The sequence below is a fragment of the Erinaceus europaeus genome, chromosome X (assembly GCF_950295315.1).
Source record: "Erinaceus europaeus chromosome X, mEriEur2.1, whole genome shotgun sequence".
Lineage (NCBI taxonomy): Eukaryota > Metazoa > Chordata > Mammalia > Eulipotyphla > Erinaceidae > Erinaceus > Erinaceus europaeus.
Genome location: NC_080185.1, coordinates 21,152,320 through 21,180,143, shown reverse-complemented (window position 1 = coordinate 21,180,143; position 27,824 = coordinate 21,152,320). Strand labels below are relative to the sequence as shown.

The 27,824-nt window shown below is 44.7% G+C and overlaps 1 protein-coding gene across 3 annotated transcripts in view; it reads right to left on the bottom strand.

Moving 5' to 3' along the window:
• ARHGEF6 (Rac/Cdc42 guanine nucleotide exchange factor 6) overlaps positions 1-25,803 on the bottom strand; it is a 168,889-nt gene extending 143,086 nt beyond the window's left edge. Inside the window, exons 1-2 of one of the 3 annotated variants that reach the window (XM_007537689.3) lie at positions 25,222-25,803; positions 22,603-22,686 (exon numbers count right to left, since the gene is read on the bottom strand). In XM_007537689.3, the coding sequence (XP_007537751.1) occupies positions 22,603-22,686; positions 25,222-25,386 (249 nt within the window). In that variant the 5' untranslated portion in view covers positions 25,387-25,803. The remainder of the gene's footprint in view (positions 1-22,602; positions 22,687-25,221) is intronic. The other 2 variants (XM_060183685.1, XM_060183686.1) reach the window with 2 other exon arrangements.
• Positions 25,804-27,824: the final 2,021 nt, after the last annotated feature.

Sequence of the window (27,824 nt, the reverse complement as noted above, 5' to 3'; positions counted from 1 at the left end):
CTTCCCTATCATTTCTCCCTTGCTGACACTATGGACCAAAATTCCTTTTTGAAAACAATTTTCTTTCTTTCTTTTTTTTTTTAACCAGAGCACTGCTCAGCTCTAGCTTATGTTGATTCGGGGGACTGAACCTGGAACTTCAAGGCCTCAGGCATGAAAGTTTCTTTGTATAACAATTATGCTATCTACCCCTGCCCCAATCCCATTATTTTTTTCACCACTATCTCCTTCCATGCCCCAGATGATTTTTTTTTCTTCAGTGTGCTTCTCTCTGATACCATTTCACTCCTGTGAGAATGTCTTACACTTCAGTGTTATGGTGTCTTTCCCTTTCTCTGTCTTTCTGTCTGAAAAAGTAAGCCTAGAAAGGTGAAACCCCACTGATGACCAAAAAAAAAAGTTATTTCTATGGTCAACTATTAATCTACACATAAAACCATTACATAGACAAGTTATCTCATAAATTTTTTGAATTCATCCATGAACTATCCATCCAACAAATATTTGTAAACACCTGCTATATGCCAGGAGTTAATGCATACATGTTTTCAAAATAAGACTTTTAAAGGATAATCTATAAATATCCAACAAATAAAGATGTGTACCAACCATCAAACCATTCAGTTCTGTTCTGTTCTGTTCTGAAGGTGATTTTAAAATCCCAAATCATTATTTTCCCCCAATCCATAGCACATTCCAAACCATCAGTATGTCTTCAAAGAATGCAAACTGATTATATTACAGTTCAAATGTTTATTTATGCTATCCCAATATATATCTCCCTGAACAAGTTGTTCAGTTTCTTTTGTTAGTAAGCTACTACATTCACATGGTTTGTATACATTTCTCAGAAATTATTGGTAAATATCACCACTTTGCCAGAGACCTAGCCAAAAAGAGCAGAAAAATTACAACATAGACTGTACCTACTAAAAGAGTCCCAAAATGGAGTCACTTGTGCTGAAATGTCTGTCATCATACCAAGACTTAATAGCTCATTTAACTGGAGTTTCAACCTCTCCCTGAAGTAGAAATTTATACCAGTCACTGTGGGATTTCCTGGTCAACTCTAGAGATTTATCTGGCTGATAAGAAATCCCTCTAGCTTCCTCAAAGGGAAAGTAAAATAGTTTGAAACAGCCTTTTCTATTATTTTGTTAATAACCTGTTCCACCCTCTCTATGTCTATAAAAACCTTCCATCTTGCACAACTCACAGAAGTGCCTTTCTATTTTCTAGACAAAATGCTGCTCCACCCATGAGTCATTTAATAGTTTCAATTAGACCTTCAAATTCACTTGGATGAATTTTGTCTTTTTTAACATCCCTTAGTATTTCAAGACTGATTCATAGGCCTGGCTCTTCATAAAAGATGTTAAGAGTCTAACACCTTAAAGATGCACTTAAAAATAATATCTACACTTTCAGTGGGTAAAGAAATGTGGTTGTTATTGTCTGGGGATGAGACAAGTTCTGCTCTGCAAACTGCTTGCTGCATTTCATCTCACCTTAATTTAATTCTTTCTCCCTAATGCCCTATCCAGTCCTTCAGTTGACATGTCTGATCTCTGTAATAATACTCAAGTCCCCAAGAAAGTATAAAGCTGGGATTTCACTCTATTTGTCTAAGTAGAACTTAATTAAGAAGGTAAATCTTCTGCCAGAAATCAAATAGAAATGATGTGTGACTATATATACTGTTTTGGATGATCCACATCTCTGAACCCCTCCACCCCTCTCTGTGGCAGGGTCCAATTTATGGGGGCGGGAGGGAGGGTGACAAAGCCATGAGTTAATCAGGCAGATGTCTGGTGTCATACGACAGAGGAAGTGGCAACGTCAAATGTTGGAATGCAGACTAGAAGCAGCTTCCGTACTGTGAGAACACAACCCCCTCCTCTAAAAAGTCAGTGAGCAAAGGCCCTAAGAAACTGGGCAAGTGTTCTCATACTCCTTCAATTAAAATGCAAAGGCCGGACCTTGCATTTCCTTTTGGTCCTAACCCCAAGGTTAGAATCACCAATGGCTCTGCGTAGCAGTGCCGGCAACTTCTTTGCCTCTCAGACTGGTGCTTGGAGACCTCCTTCAGTGATCACTCAAGAGACCAAATTAGCATAGGGCTGGAGTAGGGGGTGGCTAGCCAGGACTGCGTGGTTTTAATAAAGAGTTATATTGTGCTCCTGTTTCCCCCAGAAACAGCCTGGATTGGAATCAGCTTTAAAACCAAATCAGAATGCATTAGGCTTTAAAACAAAATGACTTTTTCATGTCCAGTCAGGAAGATTCAGTGGGTGAAATTTTTAAACAAAATGTCTTCTTTTGGGGTATGCATTGATGTAAATTCAACCCAATTCAGAAACATGGCCACTTAAATATTACACATTATGTTTTTTTATTTGTTTAGAGGCAATTGATTTCAACTTCTCCCTTTCTACTACGCCCAATTCAACAGGTTTATTACTTATTTCCTAGGGGCCAGATGCGTGTGTGTGTGTGTGTGTGTGTGTGTGTGTGTGTGTGTGTGTAGTTTTTCATTTAACTTAAAAAATGCATCTTCCTCTGGAGTGTATTTTTTATTTACAGCAATCATAGTTATAAAATATATACTTGTTTTAAAAGGATATAAAAATGGAGATAGTTCATCCAGGTAAACATGGGAAACTGGAAAAAATTCTGTTCTCACATTCTTCTAGCTCATGTATACAGGAAAACAGAGTGAAGATTTTTCCTGATGTTTCAATTCCAAGAGGAATCCATCCAAACTGTTTCTATTATTAGAACACAAAATGGTAGCTAAAGAAGTTACTGTGGTTAACAACTGAATAATTCATAGTCTCTAAAGAATTCAGTTGCTTTGTCTTCTCCCATTCCTCTTTAGAACTGGCTCCCAAAAACATATTGTTAGTCCCAAGTTGTTCTAAAGGAAACCATACACAAATTGTTTTAAACAGTTAAAAATTGGCCACACTCAGCAGTGAAAACAAGAGTAAGACAATATGCTAAAAACTTAATGTGGACATTTATAGCCAGTTTATACAACTCTAAAGATCACACATACATTATTTACCATTACAGTTTAAAAATTCCAATGGGGGGGCACTGAGCAGTAGCGCAGTGGGTTAAGCTTATATGGCGCAAAGCACAAGGACCCATGTAAGATTCCTGGTTCGAGCCCCTGGCTCCCCACCTGCAGGGGGGGTTGCTTCACAGGCAGTGAAGCAGATCTGCAGGTGTCTATCTTTCTCTTCCTGTCCTCTCTCAATTTTTCTCTGTCCTATCCAACAGCAGCAATAACAACAACAAACATCAAGGGCAACAAAAGGGAAAAAAATAGCCTCCAGGAGCAGTGGATTCGTAGTGCAGGCACCAAGCCCCAGCAATAACCCTGGAGGCAAAAAAGTAAAAAATAATAATAATAATAATAATAACTCCATTCTCGGATCCCTGGTTATCACTGGGCTGCAATACTACTGAAATTTAAACTGTCTTTATGTAGCCTTCCAAATAAAATCTATAAACAAATTAAACATGGTCTATAACTAATTTTAAACACAGTTCAACACACTCTAATCTAAATTCAAATTATTTTCAATGACGTGAGACGCTCAGAGGTTCAAGTCCAAGAGGGAAAAAGCACTTCAAGTAATGAGTGTAAAGATGTTATTAACACTGAAAGGATTAATTTCAACTGATAAGCAAGAAAACAGAGGCCAATTCTGCCATCACTCTCCATCTGAAATTCCCAGAAACAGTCAACGTGGTTTTTCACCTTCAAAGAGCAGCCTCTGAAGTTAGGTTGTAGGAAATATGTGAATGTTATACCTTTGACTTGATTTTTTTAATCATTTTTCCAAAAACAAGCAGCCTCTGCCAAATAAAACATGGAACTAAGAAACAAGATGGGTGGCTTTCCCCTCCCTGTTTCAAGTTGTACCCCATCTACATTCTCCCGGTAACTTAGCATAAAACCTTAGAACCCCTGGAGAAGCCATCATCCCACAGAGTCACAGTTCACCCTTTCCTGTATCCAAGATTTTTTTTTTTCAATTAGATTTTTTTTCAGTTAGATTTCAAAAGTAAATCTCTCCACGATGCATGACTCATTCCTTAAATTGATTTGGCTTAACATAACGGAACTAAGCAAATATTTTTTTTTTAAAAAAAAAAAAAAAGAAAGAAAGAAAAGAAAATTGCAAGGTTATCACTTGTGAACTCTAGTATCCTGGATTATATTAAAATTCCAGATTTTAAAAACATTTTATTTTATCTTATTTCAGAGAGAGAAAGAGAGAGAGAGGCGCTAGAGCACTGAACCTAGGACTTCAGGAAAGTCTTTTAGCTGGACTCTTGTCCTGGTTCGAGTCTCCAATATTTTTTCTTGTTGTTTTAACCATTTTATATAAGTTAACAGTTTTTTCAATCCCTGAGTTGGAGTTCAGTGGTGTAAAAGCCTTTTTTTTTCCCCTGTAGGCTATGGTAGCCTGAGGGCTTTTAAACTATCAATAGGCTTCTTGGCTTAATCAATGACTCCTGACCAAGAGATAAAGCAGGGTGTGGCAGAGATAATCCAGTGGTTATGCAAAGAGACTTTCACAGCCCTTCAGCTATGCCACCGAGGTATAGGCCTTCTCCTGAGTTTCCCGGTTAGATCTCTGTGCCCTGGTGTCCCTCCCTGTTGCTGCTCCAGATTCTGAGGGTAGTAGCAATGGAGACTCAGAGTTGTACTTGGTGAGTCTCTGGGGAGTCCTTTCCTCCCTTCAGCTGTCCCCTTGTTGGTGGAGCAGACTGGAGGTGGTGTCTCCACTGACAAACTGTTGAACTGTTAGCAGTCACTTAATCTCTCCTTAGGCCCCTCTCTCCTCTCTATCACCAGCCACTCGTGTTTGTACTCACGGGTGATTTACTGGGTTCCTGTGGTCATTATAGTCCTGTCTTGTTTTCGGTCCGGGTGGTCTCTCTTTGGTATTCCTAGTTGATCCGGGAGAGAAGAGGAGAGGAGAGAAAGCGATCTGCTGCTCGTAGCTCCGCCTCCGGAAGTCGAATCGAATCCTCAGGAAAGTCTTTTGCATAACCATTATGCTATCTCCCTAGCCCTACAATTCCAATTAAGAAGTAGTTTCTGGGGGAGTCGGGCTGTAGCGCAGTGGGTTAAGCGCAGGTGGCGCAAAGCACAAGGACCGGCATAAGGATCCCGGTTCGAACCCCGGCTCCCCACCTGCAGGGGAGTCGCTTCACAGGTGGTGAAGCAGGTCTGCAGGTGTCTATCTTTCTCTCCTCCTCTCTGTCTTCCCCTCCTCTCTCCATTTCTCTCTGCCCTATCCAACAACGACAACAACAATAATAACTACAACAATAAAACAACAAGGGCAACAAAAGGGAATAAATAAATAAAATAAATATTTAAAAAAAAATAAAAAAACAAAGAAGTAGTTTCTATTGAGAATTTACTAAGTGTTCTTCCTGCTTCTCCTATTCAGAGCTAGGAGGCAACATACACTTAGATAGTAATAGAGTACCCCTATTCTTACCACTACCTGAGGTTAGCATATACCAAATAAGCAGCTTACCCAGGCCAGCCCACATCCAAAGCTCAGGTTCTCAGCCACTGCACCATCATACTACTTCTCAAGAACAAAAGTTGTCCTGACCGGGAATCAAAGCCACACGAAGATAGGCAACGTCACAAAGTCTAGTCCCTAGACCACACAGCAAGTGTTTCATGAGCTGACCTCACATCCAAGGTCCCCATATGCTTATGTTGGAGGGGTGGCGGGAAGGAGGGCCTACTTTTTATAGTTTGACTGTTTCCAACCTTGACCTGCTATTGATTTCTTTTTTTTTTCAGTGTGATATATAAATACACACTTAATTGTTTGATTATTGAACAACATAGAGGTACCATCTTCACACACAGCAAAAAACCAAGAACAAAAATTTGGGGGTTTTTTTGGGTGGGTTGTTTGTTTTGTTTTTAATTGCCTTTCTTTCTTTCTTTCTTCCTTTCTTTCTTTATTGGATAGAGACAGTCAGAATTCTAGAGGGAAGGGGTGATAGAGAGGGAGAGAGGGGCCAGGTGGTAGCTTGCCTGGTTAAGCTCACATGTTACAATGCACAAGGACCCAGGTTCAAGCCCCTGGCCCCTACCTGCAAGGGGAATCTTCACAAGTGGTGAGGCATGTCTGCAGGTGTCTCTCTGTCTCTTTCCCTCTCTATCTTCCCCTTCCCTCTCAATTCCTCTCTGTCTATATCTAATAAATAAACAGAATATTTTTTTAAAAAAAGAGAAAGGGAAAGAGACAGAGAGACACCTGCAACACTGTTTCACCACTCGTAAAGCTTCCCCCATGAAGGTGGGGACCAGAGGCTTGAACCCGGGTCCTTGTGCATTGTAACATGTGCGCTCAACCAGGTGCATCACCACCCGGCCCCAAGAACAAAATTTTTTGAAAGATGTGTTTGTTTCCTTAGAGAGAAGCCGGAGCATCATGGATCGGATCTAGGCCCTCAAGCAGGCATGCACTGAGCTCTACTGCTGAGCTACTTTCCCAGATTCCACAAAGAATGCTAAACTCCCCCAAAAGATCAACTACACTCATACTTCGATATCCCTGGGAGACCGGTTTCAGGGCCTCCTTCCTCCCCACCATTCACCCCATGGCAAACCAATCCACACTGATGCCCAAGTCCCTTAGAGTTGGCCTAACTAGCAACAGCAGTGGTTGAATCTGTGAATACAGAGCAGCAGATAGAAGAAACCCCAGTGTACGAGTGGATCTGCCCAGTTGAAGCCTGTGCTGTCCCTGGATCAAGGGTTTACTTAATCTGCCACAGCCAGTGTGGCAGAAGCAGAGCAACTTCCGTCCCCGACTCCCTTTATCACAACTTCCTAGCCTCGTGCTATTTTTCAGCTTGCAAAATATGTCCACAGACCTCAGATCAGCTTGGGGGGGAAGCAATCAGATTACTCACAATTTCAGCAGAATTAGGTTCTGAGCATAAGCCTGAGTCAATGTCCTTGGGATCAAGCACCTAAGTCTCGGCGCAAAGATGTGACATCTCTGTAGCCCTGCTCTTCTTTAATCATTCAGTCACTGTATCCTTCATTCATTTAATAAACATCCACAGAGTACCTGCTTTGCACCATATGGCACGGAAGTACTCTAATGAGTTGTGCAGCAGACTCTACTAAGGTTACAAGGACGATCAAGCTCTACTTCCTGCATTTGAGAAGCTCCCGATCTAACACACAGAGAGAAATGTTTCCACAAATAACCACAGTGAGAGTAGGTGAGCAGCATAAAGGAAGCTTGGCACAAGGGATTATGGGAAAATGAACCCCAGTGGCCTAAGATTTACTAGAAGAGGCTAGTATCTCTTTATGGTTCCCAGCTAGGTAGGAGACATGGAATATCACTTGGTTGCTAAACTCAAGTAGGGAAATGGTTCTCAGGTCTGGCTGTACATTCAAATCACGAGTGGAGCTTTCAAAACAAAAGATGAACAAGGTCTGGCCATTTGACAGTCCCTACTCAAACTGAGCACCTATATACCCTATGACCTAGTCATTCTGTTGCTATATACAGAAGACATGTGTGAGTATTATGTAGCACTATATTCATAGCAACTGGAAATTGGAAACCACCCAGATGTCCATCTATAGAGGTGTGGATAAATGAAATATGATTTTACAGTTATTTACTTTTATATACTTTTCCCATATTTGGGAGCTACTCTCTTCCTTGATCCAGCTTTCTGGTCGTTTTTCCAACTGTGACACCATCCTCCCAGACAATAGCTTAGGTCACCTACATATTGGATGTCAAAAATGGTGTAGGCAAAAATTAGTAAAGTCATGGGCCCTTTGGAATATACCTAAAATAGACCTACTAGCTTTTTCCCAAAATGGAGACCCCAAATCTCTATCCACAATATTCTTGTCTTTAGGTTTATGATTAGTCAACAATTTGCTCTGCTTGCTATCTTAACTCTTTTTCAGCAACCAGGTTCCAGATGCTAACATGATGCCAACCTGACTTCCCAGGGCAGACAATCCCACCAATGTGTCCTGTAGCCTCACCTCCCCAGAGGCCTGCCCCACTAGGGAAAGAGAGAGAAGGCTGGGAGTATGGATCCACCTGTCAATGCTCCTGTTCAGCAGGGAAGCAATTACAGAAGCCAGACCTTCCACCTTCTATACCCCATAATGATCCTGGGTTCATGCTCCCATCCTCCGAAGGGAGGATGGACAACATAGTCTATGCTACACCTGAGGAAGATGGGTCCTGATATTGGGGCAGCTTGAAATGTTCCTACTCATGACCACAGAATGTGAGCTCAGATCTACAAGGATTCAGAGGTCATATAGGTTCCTAAGCTGAATATGGGCCCCAGACCACATCAAATGGATGGGGTTTACAGTCAACAATATTTATACACCTTTCCCATATTTGGGAGCTACTCTCTTCCCTGATCCAGCTTTCTGGTCCTTTTTCCAGCTATGACATCATATCCCCCAACAATAAATTGGATCCACCTGCATATCAGATTTCAGGCTCAGGGGGAAAAAAAACACAACTAGTATAGCCACAGGCCCTTTGGGATATAACTAAAATATGCCTACTAGCTATCTACAAAATGGAGACCCCCCCCAACTCTTCATCTGCACTATTCAGCCTTTAGCTTCATGATTAGTCAACAATTTGTTTGGCTTTATATGTTAACTCTCTTTTCAGCCACCAGGTTCCTGATGCCAGCATGATGCTGACCAGACTTCCCTGGACAGACAACCCCACCAATGTGTCCTGGAGCCCCGCTTCCCCAGAGCCCCACCCTACTAGGGAAAAGAGAGGCAAGCTGGGAGTCTGGATCTACCTGTCAATGCCCATGTTCTGCAGGGAAGCAATTACAGAAGCCAGACCTTCCACCTTCTGCACTCCACAATGACCTTGGGTCCATACTCCAGGAGGGTTAAAGAATAGGGAAGCTATTAAGGGAGGGGATACAGAGTTCTGGTGGTGGGAACTGTGTGGAGTTGTACCCCTTTTATCCTGTGGTTTTGTCAGTGTTTCCTTTTTATAAATAATAATAAAAAAGAATAAGAAAGCTATCAGGGGAAAGAATGGGATATGGATTTCCAGTGATAGGAATTGTGTGGGATTGTGCCCCTCTTGTCCTATGATCTTGTCAGTATTTCCATTTATAAATAAAAACTATTTAAAAAATGAAATATGATACCGCCATGTGGTGGAATACGATTAGTGATGGAAAAAAGGAACCCTAGGCCCCACTACATGAGTGATTATTATAAATATCACTCTGTGTGAAAACAACCTGACACAAACAAGCACATATGGTATATGATGCCACTCCTATAAAGTACCCCAGCTTGGAAACAAATCTATTACTTCCCTTGCTCCAGCATGGTGCCCATGGGTGAGCGGTCATGATAGGAAAGGAGCTTAAGGGTGACGTCTGGGTGTGGATCACATTGTTTTTTCTTTCAAAGACTTACTTCGTTATTGAAATCATGAGAAAGTGTCTCATGAGAGAGAGTAGCACTCTAGCACATGTGTTACAATAGACAGAAACAGAACCCTCAGCCATGCTCGCTACTGGCTGAGTTACCTCCCCTGCTACCATCTTGTGTTTCTTCATCAGCGTGCTGATTGTATGGATGTGTTCAGTCTGTGATGATTCATAGAGCTATAGACAGGATCTCTGCAATTTCCTAAATGCCTATTATGCTTCAGTGTCAAGCTTGCCTGAAGATAAACATTTTAAAAAAGAAATATGGGGGGGAGCAGGGGCTGGGTGGTAGTGGTACACCCAGTTGAGTGCGCACAGTGCTCAAAGACCCAAGTAAAAGTCCCCAGTCCCCACCTGCAGGGTGAAAGCTTTACAAGTGGTAAAGCAGGACTACGGGTGTTTCTCTGACTCTTTCCCTCTCTACCTTCCCCTTCATCTCAATTTCTGGCTGTCTCTATCCAATAAATAATTAAAGATAATTTTTTTAAAAAAATAAAGAAATGGGAGTCAGAAGGTAGCGCAGTGGGTTAAGCACAGGTAGTGCAAAGCACAAAGACCTGCATAAGGATCCCGTTTCGAGCCCCCGGCTCCCCACCTGCAGGGGAGTCGTTTCACAGGCAGTGAAGCAGGTCTGCAGGTGTCTTTCTCCCCCTCTCTCTGTCTTCCCCTCCTCTCTCCATTTCTCTCTGTCCTATCCAACAATGACAACAACAATAAGAAGAACAATAAAACAACAAGGGCAACAAAAGGAAATAAATAAATATTTAAAAATAAATAAACAAATAAATAAAAATAAAGAAATATGGGAGCCAAATGGTGGCACACCCAGTAAAGTGCACACATTACCATGTGCAATGACCCAGGTTCAAGCTCCTAGTTCCTACCTGTGGGTAGGGAAGGAGGCTACACAAGTGGTGAAGCAGTGTTGCGGGTGTCTTACCTCTCTGTCTCTCTCTCTCTCTCTCCACTCTCACTCTCTATTTCTCTGTTCGTGTCAGGAAAGAAAGAAAGGGAACAAAAGGCCACCAAGAGTGGAGTTGTTGTGAGCCCCAACAATAACCCTAGTGGCAGGAAAGGAAGAAAGAAAGAGAGAAAGAAATGAGAAAGGGAGGAAGGGACAGAGGGAGGGGAAAGGATAAAAAGAAAGAAAGAAAAGCTTGGACCTCACAGCAAACCAATTACTACAAAAGTGAGTTGGGGTAATCTGGACTATTTATTCATGTATTTATTTAATTTATTTAGTGGTAACAGTGACTGAATCCAGGGCCTCACACATGTAAAATATATACACTACCACTATGCTACATCCCTGGCCAACAACAGTACGTTTTTAAAGCACCGCAAACAACTCAAATATATAGATGTGTCTCAAAACCAAAGACCTGGGGCTGGGTGGTGGTTCCCACAGTACAACACACACAGTACCATGCACAAAGACATGGGTTCAAACCCCTGGTCCCCAACATGCAGGAGGGAAGCTCAACAAGTGGTAAAGCTTGTGCTGCAGGTCTCTTCTGTCTGTCTGTCTCTCCTTCTCTGGGTGTATCTCTCTCACTTCTATGAAAAAAATAGAAAGGGGTGGTGAATGGCCACTAGGAATGGTGGAGTCGTTGTGCAGGCTCCAAGACCTAGCAATAACCCTGGTAGCAAACAAACAAACAAATAAACCAAGGGGCCAGTCTTCCGTGTACCTATCAGTAGCTCCTTTGGGAGGGCAGCCTGACACATAGCCAAGGGAATACATTTCAGTGTAAAGGATACCTGTGATCATATTTCAGATGTTCTGCACGGCAGCATGAGAGACTTCTCCAACTTGTCTCTTGACCTCAGTTTTTAGCACTGTAAAATGGGCACAAGACCCCCTCTCTCCCAAAACTGCTGCGAGAATTGAGCTAATTTCCTTAGCATAGTACCTAGGACAGAGTACATGCTTGGAAATATGCTAGGTGTCCAACTCCCTTTTCTTCTTTGTGTCTAAGTTTTTAAGTCTAGTGATGAGCAGATTGCCATGAACAAATAAAACTCGGCTCTCCGATTTCTCCTCCTGAATGGGTTTTTTTGAAAGACTGAAGTAATATTATACTTGGACCTGATGATGTCAAACGACAGGTCTGTGTCCTCAGTGTTCACTCTATTCAGCACCTGCCCACCCCAAGAGGAACAGAGAGCAGACAGGCATGTCCAGAAAACACAAAGTGGGGACTCCCCTTCGGAAAGCTTGGCTCCTGCCCTCACCCCTAAGAACAGTACCAGCCCTGTATGAGCAAAGACAAGGCCCAGATTTGAACTGAAAAAAGAAGTAGTTGCCTGGAAGCCATAGCATTCACAGACGGTGCCAAGTGAGGCACTTTTGTATAAAAAGGCAGGATGCAGTAAAAGCCAACAAGCACAACCAAACCCTCAGCTGAGAGCAGGAGGTCTGAATACAAGTATTGCTTTTGGCTTTCGAAGCATGTCAAGCCCATCCTTGACTCCATAGGTACTATTTCCATCCACTGTCATAGCATTGGGATCACAGCCATTTTCATGCAGCAATGAAGAACCCACGTTAAGAGTGGGCTGGCAGTGTATTGCACCAAAGTAAAGGACTCCGGGGGGGGGGGGGGGGTTCAAGTCCTGGTGCATGATGGTGGAGGAGGACCTAGGCTGGGGGTGAGAGTATTTCACAGAAACCTGAGAAATGTTACACATGTGCCAACAACTGTATTCACTATAAACCATGAATCCCTCCCCCCCCCCAATAAAAAAGGAAAATTGAAAGAAAAAAAAAGTGGGCTGGAGCTTTGATGCCACCACTGGTGAGCTGTAGGACTTCAGAGAAGTAAAATTTTCTTTCTCTGTCTTTCAGATGAAAGTGATGCAACCTCTCCTAAATCCTTTGCAAAGACCAAGTAAGATCCAGATGAAGTCAAAGACACACACATACACACACACACACACACACACACACACACAGAGAGAGAGAGAGAGAGAGAGAGAGAGAGAGAGAAGGGGAGAGAGTCAGATTAAGCAACAATGAAATACAAGATGAGAATAGTAGTGGGAATTCCACTTTGCTCAAAACTCCAAGTGCCAACAGCCACCCCATCCCCAAGATCAAGAACTCTGGCAATAACTGCTCCAAGTAGACAGAGCCCACACTGGCTTGGAGCTGGCTTATGTAAGCAGGGACTGCAGCACTGGCTGGCATGGAGCAGGATACTTGGCTTAAGAGAAATCCTTGGAAATGCCTGAGCTCAAGTACAAGGGCAGGCACAGACCTTACAGAGGTGCTCTGTCACCCAACACCAGAACTGTGGCTGGAGCAAATGATGTCATCCATCCCGGCTCCTCTTACCATGGTCAATGTCATAACCAAACTGATAGGGAGTTCAAGGGCAAATTATGGGTTTTCCAAGCAAATACAAGTGAGGAAGGCAGCCTGGACCTTAGAACCTGGCTTCAGCCATAATGATTACGCTCCAGAACATCGGCTGACAAATTTATCTAGCCCAGCCATGCTGCTGGTTTTCTGGGAAGCTTTCCTTTGACAAACGCATGCATAGTTGCATAGGAAAATTAACTCCGCTATACTGCGTTTTTGCTCCCACTACACATTAAGAGAATCATGTGAGTCACCCCTAGCTCCAAAAAAAAAAAAAAAAAAAAGGCAAGAAATCACCTACCAATTCAAACAGAAGATGTTGGAAGACAGAGAAACTTCAGGGCTGTCCAGTGTAGTGCGAAGAAGATGAAATAGCTCTAATACCTGTTGTGTTCCCAGATGACTGGGTAATGAGAACTCAGAAATGAACTACAGCGCATTACAACACCTTGTAGAGTACGGGTCTGTCTGTCCTGGTCTCCACACCCTTGCTGCGGCAAACTGGTAGAGTCCAAACCGGAAAACAGTTCCCCCATGCTAAGGATTGGTGTGTGTGTGTGGGGGGGGGGGTCAAATTAGTATTAAAGAGTGCTGTTGCCACCAGTTCTGGGGCGGGGGTGGGGGCGGGAAATGATCGGGTCTGATGCAAACCTGGCGGCCAGGCCAGGGGCTGACTACTCCCTCGGCCCTCCCCACTCCTTCCTGAACCCAGGTGATTTGCTGGCACCGGGAGGCCCTGGCAGGGAACCCACCCGGCGGCCTGGGCTGGCAGCCCCGGCAGGAGGAGGAGGAAGGGCGGTTCCTCTCCGATGGGGGTGGGGGGGATACTTGGACACCACTTCCAGCCCCCTCTCAGCTGTCCCCTTCCTCTGACCCCTTGCCCCCCCACCCCCGGGGATCCCCTTGGCAAGTCACCTGGCATGGCCCCGGCGTCCTCCGGCTGCTCGATCGTTCGCTCCAGCCGTGCTGCCTCCACCGCCGCCTCTGGGAACCGGCTCGCCCTCCAGAGTCACGGGGCCGGCGGGTGGCGGGCGAGCCTGTGCCAAAGCTGCGGGAGCCAAGGGGCCGAGCCGGCGCTGGGACGCTGCCCCGAGCGTGGCCGCCACCAGGGCGACACTGGCGAGCTGGGCTCGGCTCGCCGGGAGGGGAGGGGCGGCTGCAACTTTGCTCCTGGACTCTCTCGGGGAGGGGGCGCGCGTCTCCAAACTCCGCGCCGTGCTCAACCTCTTCAGCCCCGGGGCTATTCCAGTGCTTTGAATTTAATTTATTTTTTTATTATTTTTTAATTTTCTAAAGGGCAGCCAGATTCTTGAGTTCAAGTTCTTGCCTCTGCGCGGCTCGCAGGGCGGAGGACCGCAGGGGCGAACGCGGGGTGCTAGGTGGCGCACCCCAGTGGAGTGCGCCAACGACGAGCCGGACTAGGGTGCGAGAGGGGGCATTGGGGGGATAAGGGAGTACTGTTGGGGGGTCTGCCCTAGGGGATCCTGGGGACCCGGCTCAGTGGCCCGCGCCAGACCCCAACTCCCTACCGGAGGAGAGCCACAAGCGGGAGAAAGCCGGGGGGGGGGGGGGGGGGGGCGGGCAGCAACGGGGAGGCAGTGACCCGGACCTGGAACGCAAAAGTAGGAACTGGAAGTGACAGCGGCGCAGGGCAGAGCGGCTGAGGCGGCGGCCCGGGTGGCAGTGGCGGCAGCGGAGCGGCGGTGGCACACTGCGCATGCTGCTGTCCCCAGCCTGCTGGGGGCCCGTGCCAGAGCCTCAGGCGGGAACCCCAACCTCCCAGACTAGCCCTTGCGGGGCAGAGGGGGGACCCCTGAGGGGAAGCGCTGAGACACCCTAGCCGGGATGCACCCCAATGGCCCTCCACTTACCTCCCTTGCCCAACTCTCCTGGGAACTCTGATATCAGCCCCCACCACCACCACCACCACCACCACCACCACCACCGCCACCTTGTCAGTTTCATGACATGACAGAAGGAAAGTGTTTGCAACCTTAGCTTAAGTGCAGTCCTGTTTTTTGTTTTGTTTTATTTTGTTCTGTTCTGTTTTTTTCTCCAGAAATACAAATGCACCCAGTAAAAGCTGAGGATGGCCAGCAGTCCCGGGTGACATTTCAGGTGACTCTGGCAAACTCTGTTAGGAGTATCACATTTGCTCAACAGAAAAGAAACTTGCAGGGTGAGGGGAGAAAACATGGTGGTTCTGCAAAAGATTTGCATGCCTCAGGCTCCAAAGTCACAGGCTCAATCCCCCACACCACCAGAAGTTGTGTAGTACTCTGGCAAGAAATAAAATAAACTAATTCTTCTTAGTCATCTGGAAGGTGGTACATTGGCTAAAGCATTGAACTCTCAAGCACGAGGTCATGAGTTCAACCCCCAACACCACTTGTACCAGAGTGATGTTCTGCTTCTGTCGCTCTCTCTTCCCCCACCCCTTCTATCTCTTTCTCCTGCTTCCTCATAAAAAATGAATATTTAAACATAAAAAAGAAAGAAGATAAGCAAAACTTTGCTGGATCCTCTTCAGCCTTGCTGCTACCTCAGGTTGACCAGCTAAAGAGACTGAGCTTTGCCCCGTGGGAACAGACATAAATCGGTAAGTCGAAGAGCATTCCAGGGATAGCTATTCCCTAGTACTTACACTGGTCTCCTAATTCTGCAGGCTAGCCCACAGAAGCCCAGAAAAGGGGACTGTCATTTCACATAAGTGGCACTCACAGGGCTTGAAAGAAGTTGGGTTGATTCCCATGACATCTACTTGTTGGTTGCTTGGACTGACGTTACAACAAACCCAGAGAGAGACTGCCCTATTAGACCTAGGTTGTTGTTGTTGTTTGTGTCTTTCGGTTTTTTTTTTTTAAGTGATGTTATTTATTTCTTACAGGACAGAGAGACAGACTCTGGCTTATGTGATGCTGGGGACTGAACTCAGGACCTCATGTTTGCAAAACCAATGCTCTAGCCACTGTACCGTCCCTTGGACTCCATTCTGGGTCTCTCTTATGGGAGATTTAGCCTTGACTCCCAGTCATCTGTAGAGCTGCCTGACTTCCAGAACTGCTTCCAAGCAAAAAGCAGCCCCTGGAAAATGGCAAATCGTCCACCACCACCCCACTGCAGGCCTTACTTTGGGGGAGGGCATCCATGCTGTTCCGGTGACAAGGCAGATGGAATGACTCAGGGAGACAGGAGGCAGTGAGGGAGTGGGGGCAAAGAAAAAGCCATACTGATACCAGCTGGTATTGGAGAGAGAGAATGAGAGTGGAAGAGAGAGAGAGAGAGAAATAGGAAAAGAGAAGAAACTACTCACTGAATCTTATATACAGTCAATGAAATCTTTCATGAACAAAACATGTTTTTACAAAGTAGGCTTGATCCAGGAGCAGAATAAAAAATGATGGGTCACTTTATAAATGGGTTGGTAGCAAAGGTGCCAGGGTTCAAAGCAAGAAGGCCTGCTTGGAATGAGGCAAAGGGAAGGTCTGCCTGAACAGAGACGTATAGGACTGAACTTTGACCAAGAAAGGGCAGTCGTAGTAGTAATTCCTGGGTTACTCTTGAATGGTCACATGGCTATGCAAAGGATCTTGAATTACTCAAATGATTTTGAAAACAAAGAGCCAAATTGAAGGGTTCATGCTTTCTTATTTAAAATCTCACTACAAAAGCAACACTAATCAAGTCAGTGAAGGAAAGAATAGTCTTTTCAACAAATCATCTTGAGACAATGGGACATTCTCAAGTAACAGGGTCCCCTACTTCACCCCATATACAAAACACAATGCAGAATGGATCAAAGACTAAACGTAAGAAGAAAATATAGCAGCAAACCTTAATGACCTTGCATCTGACACTGGTTTCTGAGATGTGTTACCTAAAACACCAGCAACAAAAAAAGAGAACCAGGGGTGGGGGAGATAGCATAATGGTTATATAAACAGACTCTCATGCCTGAGGCTCCAAAGTCCCAGGCTCAATCCCCCACACCACCATAAGCCAGAGCTGACCAGTGCTCTGGTGTTTCTCTCTGTCTTTCTCTCTGCATCGCTTTCAAAAATAAAATAAATAAAATTAAAAAGAGAGAGAGAACTAGCTAAATTTGACTCCACCACAAATTTGGCGCCTTTTGTGTTACAGTGGATACTGTTGGTGTTGGGGAGGTGCTTCAGAGAGCATTTTGTCTCCCCAGCACCTGAGCTGACCACACCAGCTCTGTACTCCTCTAGAGACCTAAGCCACTTTCACCATGTGAGGACACAAAGATGGCAGTCACAGTCACCTTGAGTGTCAGAAAGTGGCAGCTTTCTAATGTGGTTACCATATGCTTCACCCAGTAATCAAACTAACAGTATGTGTCTGCTTCACTGACTCCATTCCCTCACATTTCCAGACTGACCATTTCAAGCTGGCATTCTTTCTTAGATAAATAATAGAGTGTTCTGGACAATATGCAAGCCCTGCTCTTCTCATTTTGGGGGGATTCCCCGTTGTATTGCATCATCAACAACAACAACATCTATTAAGCATGTCCTATACTGAGCATCATGCTAGGTTCTTTGGCCTAAGTGAAGCTCTATCTCAAGTGACATTTGTAGATATTGGTACTTAGATCAGTCACTTGGCTGCTAGGTGCTTCTCGTCTAATTCAGCTTTGAGTGTAGAGTTATATCAGTAGGTAGCATGTCCAAGGTCACAAAGCTACTGGTGAGAGAGAACTGAGATTTGAACTCAAGAATTCGAATGTCAGAATTCATGTTCTACAAAAATAGAAATACCTTATGATCCAATAATACCATGCCTAGGTATTCACATATCCGCATCCAAAGGACATGAAAGCACTAAACTTGAAAGGATGTTCATAGCTGCATTATTCACAATGCAGCCAAAGAAATGAAGCAACCTAACTGTACAGTAGCAGAAATTGGATAAAGAAGTTACTGGATGTATATTCAATGGAACACTACCCTGCAATCAAAGAAGATGCGATTGGATTATTTGTATTGGGACATGAAGGTAAGTAGCAGAATTGCTGGGACATGAACATAATTAGCATATGGCTTACGCCAGCCTACCAATTTATGCAAACCCACAAGGAATTGCAGTTTTATAGGAAGTGATATAAGCGAGTGCCTGATGGAAGTCACTCTCTGTTCCTGCTCTTTCTGTTCCTGCCACCCTTGCCTGTTCTTCTCCCCGGGACCTGCCATGCCACTTCCCCCAGGACCTGAACACATGTAGCCAAGTGCTGGTAACTAGCTTAAGCACTCATGGCCCCTGCCATCACAACTAGCCGATCTTTGCCGCTTTGCCTATTTTGCTGTACCTAAATAACCCCCAATAATATACCTCACATTTGATAAATCCCAGCCAAAGCCCATGTGAAGTCTTTTTATTTTATTTATATTTTTTATTTGTTAATATTTATTTATTTATTCCCTTTTGTTGCCCTTGTTGTTTTATTGTTGTAGTTATTGTTGTCGTTGTTGTTGGATAGGACAGAGAGAATTGGAGAGAGGTGCGGAAGACAGAGAGGGGGAGAGAAAGGTAGATCTGCTTCACCGCTTGTGAAGCGACTCCCCTGCAGGTGGGGAGCTGGGGACTCCAACCGGGATCCTTATGCCGGTCCTTGCGCTTTGTGCCACGTGTGCTTAACTTGCTGCGCTACCACCTGACTCCCATCTTTTTATTTTTTTTCTCTTTTTTTTAAATATTTATTTTATTTACTTATTCCCTTTTGTTGCCCTTGTTGTTTTATTGTTGTAGTTATTATTGTTGTTGTCATTGTTGGATAGGACAGAGAGAAATGGAGAGAGGAGGGGAAGACAGAGAGGAGGAGAGAAAGATAGACACCTGCAGACCTGCTTCACCGCCTGTGAAGCGACTCCCCTGCAGGTGGGGAGCCGGGGTTCGAACCGGGATCCTTATGCCGGTCCTTGTGCTTTGCGCCACCTGCGCTTAACCCGCTGTACTACAACCCGACTCCCCTTTTTATTTTTTTTTTAATTACTGTAAGTTGGAACAAAATAGATAGAACTGGGGGAGACTGTGCAATAAGTAAAAAGGTGAAGGACAACTACAAGATGGTTTTGCTCACATATGGACTGTATCAGTAGATGACTAAGGCAAACAAGCCTGAAAAACATATATGGTAAGGGGGTTGAGGTAGACAGTACAGTGGTTATGCAAACAGACTCTCATGCCCGAGGCATGAGAGAGAAAGGAGCACACCCTTTATTGTGCAGGAAGCCCTGGGTTCGAGCCTTGGTAGCACATGGAAGCACCAGAGATGGCAGCAGGGAGCTACATGGGTGGTAAAGCAATATTATGGTGTGCTTCCTTTCTCTCAAAAGGTTGAGTGCACATGATACAATGCATAAGGGCCCAGGTTCAAGCCCCTGATCTCCACATGCAGGGGGAAAGCTCCATAAGAGGTGAAATAGTGCTGCAGGTATCTCTCTATCTCTTTCTCCCTCTATCTTCCCCTTCCCTCTTGACTTTCCTCTACGTCCAATAAATGAAATAAAATGTTTAAAAAATGTGTACACATGATGCCAGCCTGACTTTCCTGGGCAGATGGCCCCACTAACGTGTCCTGGAGCCCCGCCTCCCCAGAACCTTGCCCCACTAGGGAAAGAGAGAAATAGGCTGGGAGTATAGATCAACCTGCCAATGCCCAGAGACGACCCGGAACTGCCCCTGCGGCTACAGACAGACTATGACCCACATAGTCAACGACTGCCACCTCTCCAGATTCAAAGGAGGTCTCGAAACTTTACATCAGGCTCAACCTGACACTGTTGACTGGCTACGGAAGAAGGGCAAACGCTAGAAGAAGAAGTGGGGAAGCAATTACAGAATCCAGACCTTCCACCTTCTGCACCCCACAATGACCCTGGGTCCATACTCCCAGAGGGATAAAGAATAGGAAAGCTATTAGGGGAGGGGAGGGGATACGGAGTTCTGGTGGTAGGAATTGTGTGAAGTTGTACCCCTCTATCCCATAGTCTTGTCAATATTTCCATTTTGTAAATAAATAAAAAATGGATACAATAATAGTTACTTCATGCACTACTGTAAGGATCAAATAAGATGCCATTTAATGAATTAGGGTAAAGATCAAATCTCAAAAGGTCTGTGAGATAATGTATGAAGAATATATATATGATCCTCAACACAATGACATAAGAGGTATAGACTTAAATCAGTAATATCCCTTTTTTTTTTTTTGCCTCCAGGGTTATCACTGGGTCTTGGTGCCTGCACTATGAATCCACTACTCCTGGAAGCCTTTTTTCCATTGTTGTTGTTATTGTGATTGTTGTTGCTACTGCTGCTGCTGTTGGATAGGACAGAGAGAAATGAAGAGAGGAGGGGAAGACAGAGAGGGAGAGAGAAAGACACCTGAAGACCTGTTTCACCACTTGTGAAGTGACTCCCCTTTAGGTGGGGAGGTGGGGGGCTTGAACTAGGATCCTTGTCCTCTGCTTAACCCAATGTGCTCCTGCCTGGCCTCCAGTAATATCTTATATAGTAGAGAAGTACTAGTGGGGGCTTCAACATTTTATAAACATTTTATTTTACTTATTGGACATAGAGGAAAGTCAAGAGGGAAGGGGAAGATAGAGGGAGAAAGAGAGCACCTGCAGCACTATTTCACCTCTTATGGAGCTTTCTCCCTCCATGTGGGGATCAGGGGCTTGAACCTGGGTCCTTGCGCATTGTATCACGTGCACTCAACCAGATGCACCATTGCCCAGCCTCTATTAGTGAATTAATAGTGTTATGTTAAAATTACAAGATTTCACAGTTGTAATTTTCCAGTCACACAGGGTGTATGTGAGTCACTACACCCAACACTAAAGTTCTCCCCTACCCTTCCTGTTGTTAAAATTCGTTGCTCTTGCCGGGCGGGTTAGTTTCATGGGCAGGTAACAGAGATGCGGAGACAACGGCTGGGCAGGGAAGCTGTATTTCTTTATTCAGGAACAACGATTCATAAACTAAGACCAACTAATCACCAAACAGAACTCTGCTGTCTCTTTGCGGTGGCACAAGCACTCTCTCTTACTCTGGAACTCAGGAACCCCGGAACTCTGTCACTCTGGAACTCTGGCGGGTTTCCTCAGGGCAGGGCCAAGCGGCCCGCGAAATTAACTGGACTGATCTAATTCTCTTGGCGGGGGAGAACTAGAACCCAATGTAAAGCATACAACAATTCCCCCTTTTCTTTTTAACTAAATGACTATAGTATCAAGGGTGTGGGGTGAACAGAAACATATATCATACAGGCATTTTTTTTAAAAAAGAAACTGGCACAAACATGGAGAAACATGTAAGTAACAAGAACCAGTGTACTGCTAAGGGAAGGCCTGAGGAGGCCATATCTGCCTCTGTGGGCTAAACTTTATCAGCTCAAAAAAAAACATTTCTTGCCTCTGGGGGGCTACTTGCCTCGACGGGCATTTGCATGGGGGCGGGGAACGGCCTAGAGTCCCAAAGGCAGCTGGCTGCAACTTACTTACTATGAAACAAAACTTGTTATTAGCATATCTACTGCACGATCCAACGTTTCTAATAGAGAAGGAATTTGAGACTTTTACATATCAACAATGTCTTTTAACCTTTTGTTACACCCATTAAAGATGGAGACACACCCTAGGTGTGGGCCGGAGAGGAAACCTCAGGCATGTAAAGCATACAACACCTTCCATAACCACTATAATGTTCACAAAGTCCAAGAGACAGTTTGGGATTGGGTGGTGGTGTACCCGGTAGAGTGTATGTATTACCATGCAGGAAGGCCTGGGTTCAAGCCCCTGGTACCCACAAGCAGTGGAGAAGCTTCAGGAGCCATGAAGCAGTGCTGCAGGTGTCTCTCTGCTTTTCTATCCTCTCTTCCCTTTCAATTTCTCTGTCTCTCTACTAAAAAAATATATACCTTTAAAAGATGGCTGTTAGGAGTAGTGGAGTCATCGTACAAACACAGGACTCCAGAAATAACTCTGGTAGCAATTTACAAAGAAGTATCCGGTGGTCCGGGAGGTGGCATAGTGGATAAAACATTGAACTTTCAAGCATGAAGCCCTGAATTCAATCCCTGGAAGCACATGTACCAGAATGATATCTGGTTTTCTCTCTCCTCTTATCTTTCTCATTAATAAATAAATAATTTTTAAGTATTCGTGTAATATAATAGGCTGCAATGTCATGTGATATTCAATGTACACCTTTGGGCCAGGTTTCTCAACTTTTCAAGGTCCTTGGTCTAAAGCACTCATGGGAAAGGTGAATATAGACTTTTCTTGCTTCCCAGCTTGCTAGTGTTGGGGTGATGGGGTCCCTGATGGTTGACAATGGCACCTAATAGCCCATTGTTGGTTTTTCTTAGGAGGAATGCATATCACACAAACTGTCTCCAGAGGCCTATTCTCACATTCAAGTCCTCCCTGCCACTGAAAGCCTGCTTTGGGGGCCTCCTCGCCTTATTGAAAAGGTATTGTTACTTAAAGTCCTGCTTTGGTGTGGTTTGGTTTGGTGTTGGAAGTGGGTTCTGGAAAAAAATGAACACATCAGCAAGCCATCAACTAGGGACTGACAAGCTCAACCACAGTTCCCATAGAATGCCCCCTGGGGTTAACAGTGATATGTCACGTGGGCCTTGGCAGAGTGAAAAGTAACCCCAGCAAGGAGGGCCACCTGGGTGTACTTACCTCCACATGCAGGTCTGTGCATCCTCTCAAGAAATCGCTGATGTTGTGGATGCAGTCGGCTTCGGTCTGGGGCTCCAGACAGTACTAGAGAAACAGAGTCAAATGTCACTTGGAGATTACTGTTAGAGGGACCACAGACTGTCAGGAAATCAGCAGGGTAGGTGGCACAGCAACAGAGGACTTGCAATCAGGTTTTTTGTTTTGCTTTTTGTTTTTTTCTCTTAAGACTTGCAATCTTAAAGCACTGACTCTGATCTCAGATCTTTTTATGCGAGAGTGATGCTCTCTCTCTCTCTCTCTCCATATATACATATAATTTTTCCATAAAAAGAAAATAAATCATCATCTTAAATCATTGTCTTTCTTTTCTTTTCTTGTTTGTTTGTTTTATCACCTCCAGGGTTATCTCTGGGGCTCAGTGCCTGCACTATAAATCCACTGCTCCTGGCGGCCATTGTTTCATTTTGTTTCCTTCTTCTTAATTTCATAGGACAGAGAAAAATTGAGAGGGAGAAAGGGTAGGGCTGTAGCACAGTGGGTTAAGCACACATGGTGCCAAGCACAAGGACTGGTTCAAGGATCCTGGTTCAAGCCCCTGGCTCCCCACCTGCAGAGGGGTCACTTCACATGCAGTGAAGTAGGTCTGCAGGTGTCTTTCTCTCCCCCTGTCTGTCTCCCCCTGCTCTCTCCATTTCTCTCTGTCCTATCCAACAACAACGACATCAGTAACAACAACAATAACTATAACAACAATAAAACAACAAGGGCAACAAAAGGGGGAAAAAGCAAATTTAAAAAAAATAAAAACAGAGAGGGATTCGGACAGTAGCACAGTGGTTAAGCGCAGGTTGGCACAAAGCGCAAGGACCAGCGTAAGGATCCCTGTTCAAGCCCCTGGCTCCCCCACCTGCAGGGGAGTCGCTTCACAAGTGGTGAAGCATGTCTGAAGGTGTCTATCTTTCTCTCCCCATCTCTGTCTTCCCCTCCTCTCTCCATTTCTCTTTGTCCTATCCAATAACGATGACATCAATAACAACAATAACTACAACAATAAAACAACAAGGGCAACAAAAGGGAATAAATAAATAAATATTTTTTAAAAAAATTTAAAAGGAGAAACTGAGCGAGGAGGGGGAAGTAGAGAGGAAGAGAGACAGAGAGACACTTGCAGTACTTGCTTCACCACTCATGAAGCATCCCCCCCTGCAGGTGGAGAGTGGGGGCTCAAACCGACTCCTCATGCATGGCAATATGTGTGCTTAACCAAATGCACCACTGCCTGGTCCTCCACCATCATCTTTCCTGAAAGGATGTGTGAGCCAAAAGTCAGAACACAAATGGTCCGGTTCTGGAAAGAGGTCCTGACTCTGTTAAATGTCAAGGATACTATGACTGAGACATTATTTTCACCAACCATCATGGGTACAAAAAGAATAGCTCTTCCGTGAGGCTTGACTCCCAAAGTCCCAAGATTGGGTCACTTCATTTTTCAAGCACCTTGGCAAAAGGCCTAGGGGGGAAAAGTTTGCAAGTAAAAGTGGGTTGGGATGAAAGGTCTGGTGATATTTGAAATGAAGCCCGACCGTTTAGATTTTTTGCATCACTTCCTTCAAGTGGTTATTTCTCTTCCTGCATTGACATCAGTATTGCTCTTGCGTTAAAATGCCCCCCAGGCCTTTTGCCAAGGTGCTTGAAAAATGAAGTAACCCAATCTTTTTTTTTAAGCTGGGTTCTCCCTGGATCTCTCCTCCCCAGAAGTATTTCTTTAACTAGCACTTTCCCCCTCGCTGTTCTCTACATTTGTTCATGTTTCTCTGTGCTCTCCCCGAATATATCACTGCTTTTCAAGCCGAAGAAAATGTAAGCATGTCATTTTTGTTCAATGAGAACACAAGCAGTCGGAGAAGGCAAAAGGATCACCACACCCAGTTGCTTTCCCTGCTGACCTTGAGAAAACAGTTGGGCTCTGCTTCTGCACTCACATAAAGTGCCTACTTTAGAAATTAGCCTTCCTCATGATCACAGGCTGCCAGCATTACCCATGTTGAACTTTTCAAAAGAGAGTAGAGTTCGTTTCACTTTGGAAGCATGTTGCATTCAGAACATTTCTTTGGTTCCTATAGCTTTAACAAACCCTCAGTGGCACCTGAGGTGATTTCTCTGGGCTGCTAAACAGACTCAGTGCCAGTGGACATTTGATTTCTTTGGAGGAACAAAAAAAAAAAAAAAAAAGAAAAGAAAAGAAAACTAGCTATGTTGATCTCAGGCCAACAGTCCACAGACACTACCAATAACTGTTATAAATCAAACATCCCATGATTCCACAGACTTGTGGACACTCCAGACTGAAAACAGGTCCTTCCTTGCTCCACTGGAAGGAATAACCTATTTCTCTAGGATGGGGGTATTCACTTTGTCCCAACTCCCAGTGTTGTGGCAGGTTTTTACTATACTGACACTGGAGGAGAAGAAAGAGGAGGAAGGAGAGAGGGAGAGGAGGAGGGGGAGAAAGCAATTAAAAAGACAAGACGTGCTAGGCCCTGCACAATCGACATCCATGCTGCTCTCTGGCACTGAGCTATCCCAGAGATGCTGGAGTACAGAGCACAGAGTACTTGCCTTTTGTACAGATCCAGGACGAAGTCTGTTCATCAGTTTGCACAGCACTACCCCATTTTTCAGTGAGGACTTCAAGAACTCTTCGGGATCACAGATGGTCTTTTTGGGGGAATCTAAAACTCCCAAGGAGATAAGCCATGTCACGATGCGCTCTTCTGGATTCATTACTGAGGACCGTACGCTCCCAACAGCTCTCTGGGGCAGCTGCAAGGACTAAGCCACATCCGCGATTGCATCTGCTGTTGGCTTCCTTTTTATGAGTTCTCTTCTGGTGCTTGCAGGGCAAAGCCTTAAAACAACTCTGAAACAACAACGGTGGAAGGCACTCACTCACAAGATGGGCTTTCAAAGCCCCAGAGATCACACTGGAAGATGTGGAAAAAGAAGGAATGCTGGAATCCTGGGTAACACTGGTTTTTCTCTGTCATAGCCTGCAAAACAAACTCATTAAGATACAAAAAAAAAAAAAAAGAAGAAGAAACGAGCACACACACACACACACACACACACACACAGAGAGAGAAAACGGTACTAGAAGCAGCAAGGGAAGGAAGTGAGGAGGATGCTGAGGAGGGAGGAGAGAAAAGGAAGTAAGTGCTCTTGGAAAACAGAGGTGAGCCAGCACTTCAGGGGGTCTTGGAAATGAGACACTCATGGGTCACTCTGGGGAAGTGCTGTCAATAGATAGTCTAGCCCCAGTGAGAAGCTGGCTTTTGTCAGGAATAAGATGCCAACTGGCTCTTAGGTCAGACAGTTCTGAGCCTCCTGGGGAGCTGTGCTGGCACAACAGGCTTAAGAGGAGGTAGGCTGAGAAGATTCTCCCAAGAAATGGCTGGGTATCCTCATGCTATCTCCCAGAGACGGTGTGTCACACATGGTGACAATGTGCCAGGCAAGTGAAGATTGTGCCTGCTGTCAGCCATCACTGTGTCTAAACAGAAGCTGAAAGAATAGGAGAATGGCATTTTACTTTGCAGCCAAAAAGTTCTGTTTAGGGAAATAGGCTGAGGATAACATCTGACATCCTGTTTACTTGCATTCTTTAACAATTCTTTTTCTGGACCTGGTTCCACTACACAATTCAGCTGCAGTCCCCTTAGCAAAAGTGCAGACACAGTTCCAGAAGCAGGTAAGGAAAAAAAAAAAACTTGAAAACAGAACTTTTTGAGAACAAGAGAGCACTTGTCCTCTGTCTACCGTTTCTGGGAGGTAGTTTCCCCCAGTAAGAGACACACTGCATTCAAAAGTGTTGCTCTGGAAAATAAAATGCTGGCAGAGCTCTGGTCCACTAGGGAAAGATAGAAACAGGCTGGGGGTATGGATAGGCCTGTCAGTGCCCATGTTCAGCAGAGAAGCAATTACAGAAGCCAGAACTCCTACCTTCTGCATCCCCAGAACAACCTTGATCCATACTCCCAGCAGGGGAGAAGTGGTAGGATGAAGATAAGAGGACTCTGAACTCCAGCTCCATCAGTTCCCAGAGAGAGCAAAGGAAGGGGGGGGCAGTAGTGCAGCAGGTTAAGCGCACATGGCACCAAGTGCAAAAACTGGTGTCAGGATCACGGGCGGTGAAACAGGTCTGTAGGTGTCTATCTTTCTCTCCCCTCCTCCTGTCTTCCTCTCCTCTCTCCATTTCCCTCTGTCCTGTCCAACAACAATAATAATAACAACAACAATGATAAACAACAAGGGCAACAAAAGAGAAAAAAATGGCCTTCAGGATCATTGGATTCATAGTGCAGGCACTGAGCCCCAGCAATAACCCTGGAGGCAAAAAAAAAAAAGAAAGAAAGAAAGAAAGAAAGAAAGAAAGAAAGAAAGAAAGAAAGAAAGAAAGAAAGAAAGAAAGAAAAAGGAGATGGACACATGGAGGGTCCTCACTGGAGAAAAGCAGTACCTCTAACTCCACCACATATTCACATGAACAATATCCACTGACCCTTCAGCTCACATGTCTTTCTATTTGGTTGCTGCATTTACTGAGTCACTGCAAACTACTGTGCACTTTTGCTTCAAGCCACCAAGTTCCAGATGCTACCATGATGCCAACCTGACTTCCCTGGGCAGATGACCTGTGCCCCACTAGGGAAAGAGAGAGACAGGCTGGGAGTATGGATCAACCTGCCAACACTCATGTCCAGTGGAGAAACAATTACAGAAGCCAGACCTTTCCCCCCTTCTGCCCCCCATAATGATCCTGGGTCTGTGTTCCCAGAGGGATAAAGAATAGAAAAGCTTTCAAGGAAGGGGATGGGATACAGAACTCCAGTAGTGGAAATTGTGTGGAATTGTACCCCTCTTATTCTATGGTCTTGTCAATATTTTTATTTTATAAAGAAATAAAGAGATAAATAACAAAAAAGAAAAGAAAATGCTGGTGGTATATAACAAGAGATGTCTCTTGCTCCTCCTGACCATTTTCAGAACCAGTCATAGTGTTGCAAAACTTGTGACAAGGCCAGCTTTCACAGTGGAGCCTGTGATTGGCCCATACAGAGAACTTGGCATCACTACCTCTCCCCAGGCTTGGGACCCTACTAAGCTTCAGAATCCTGTTCAACACAGCTCTGGGCAGCTACTGTCAAAGATCAGCTTAGGTGGCC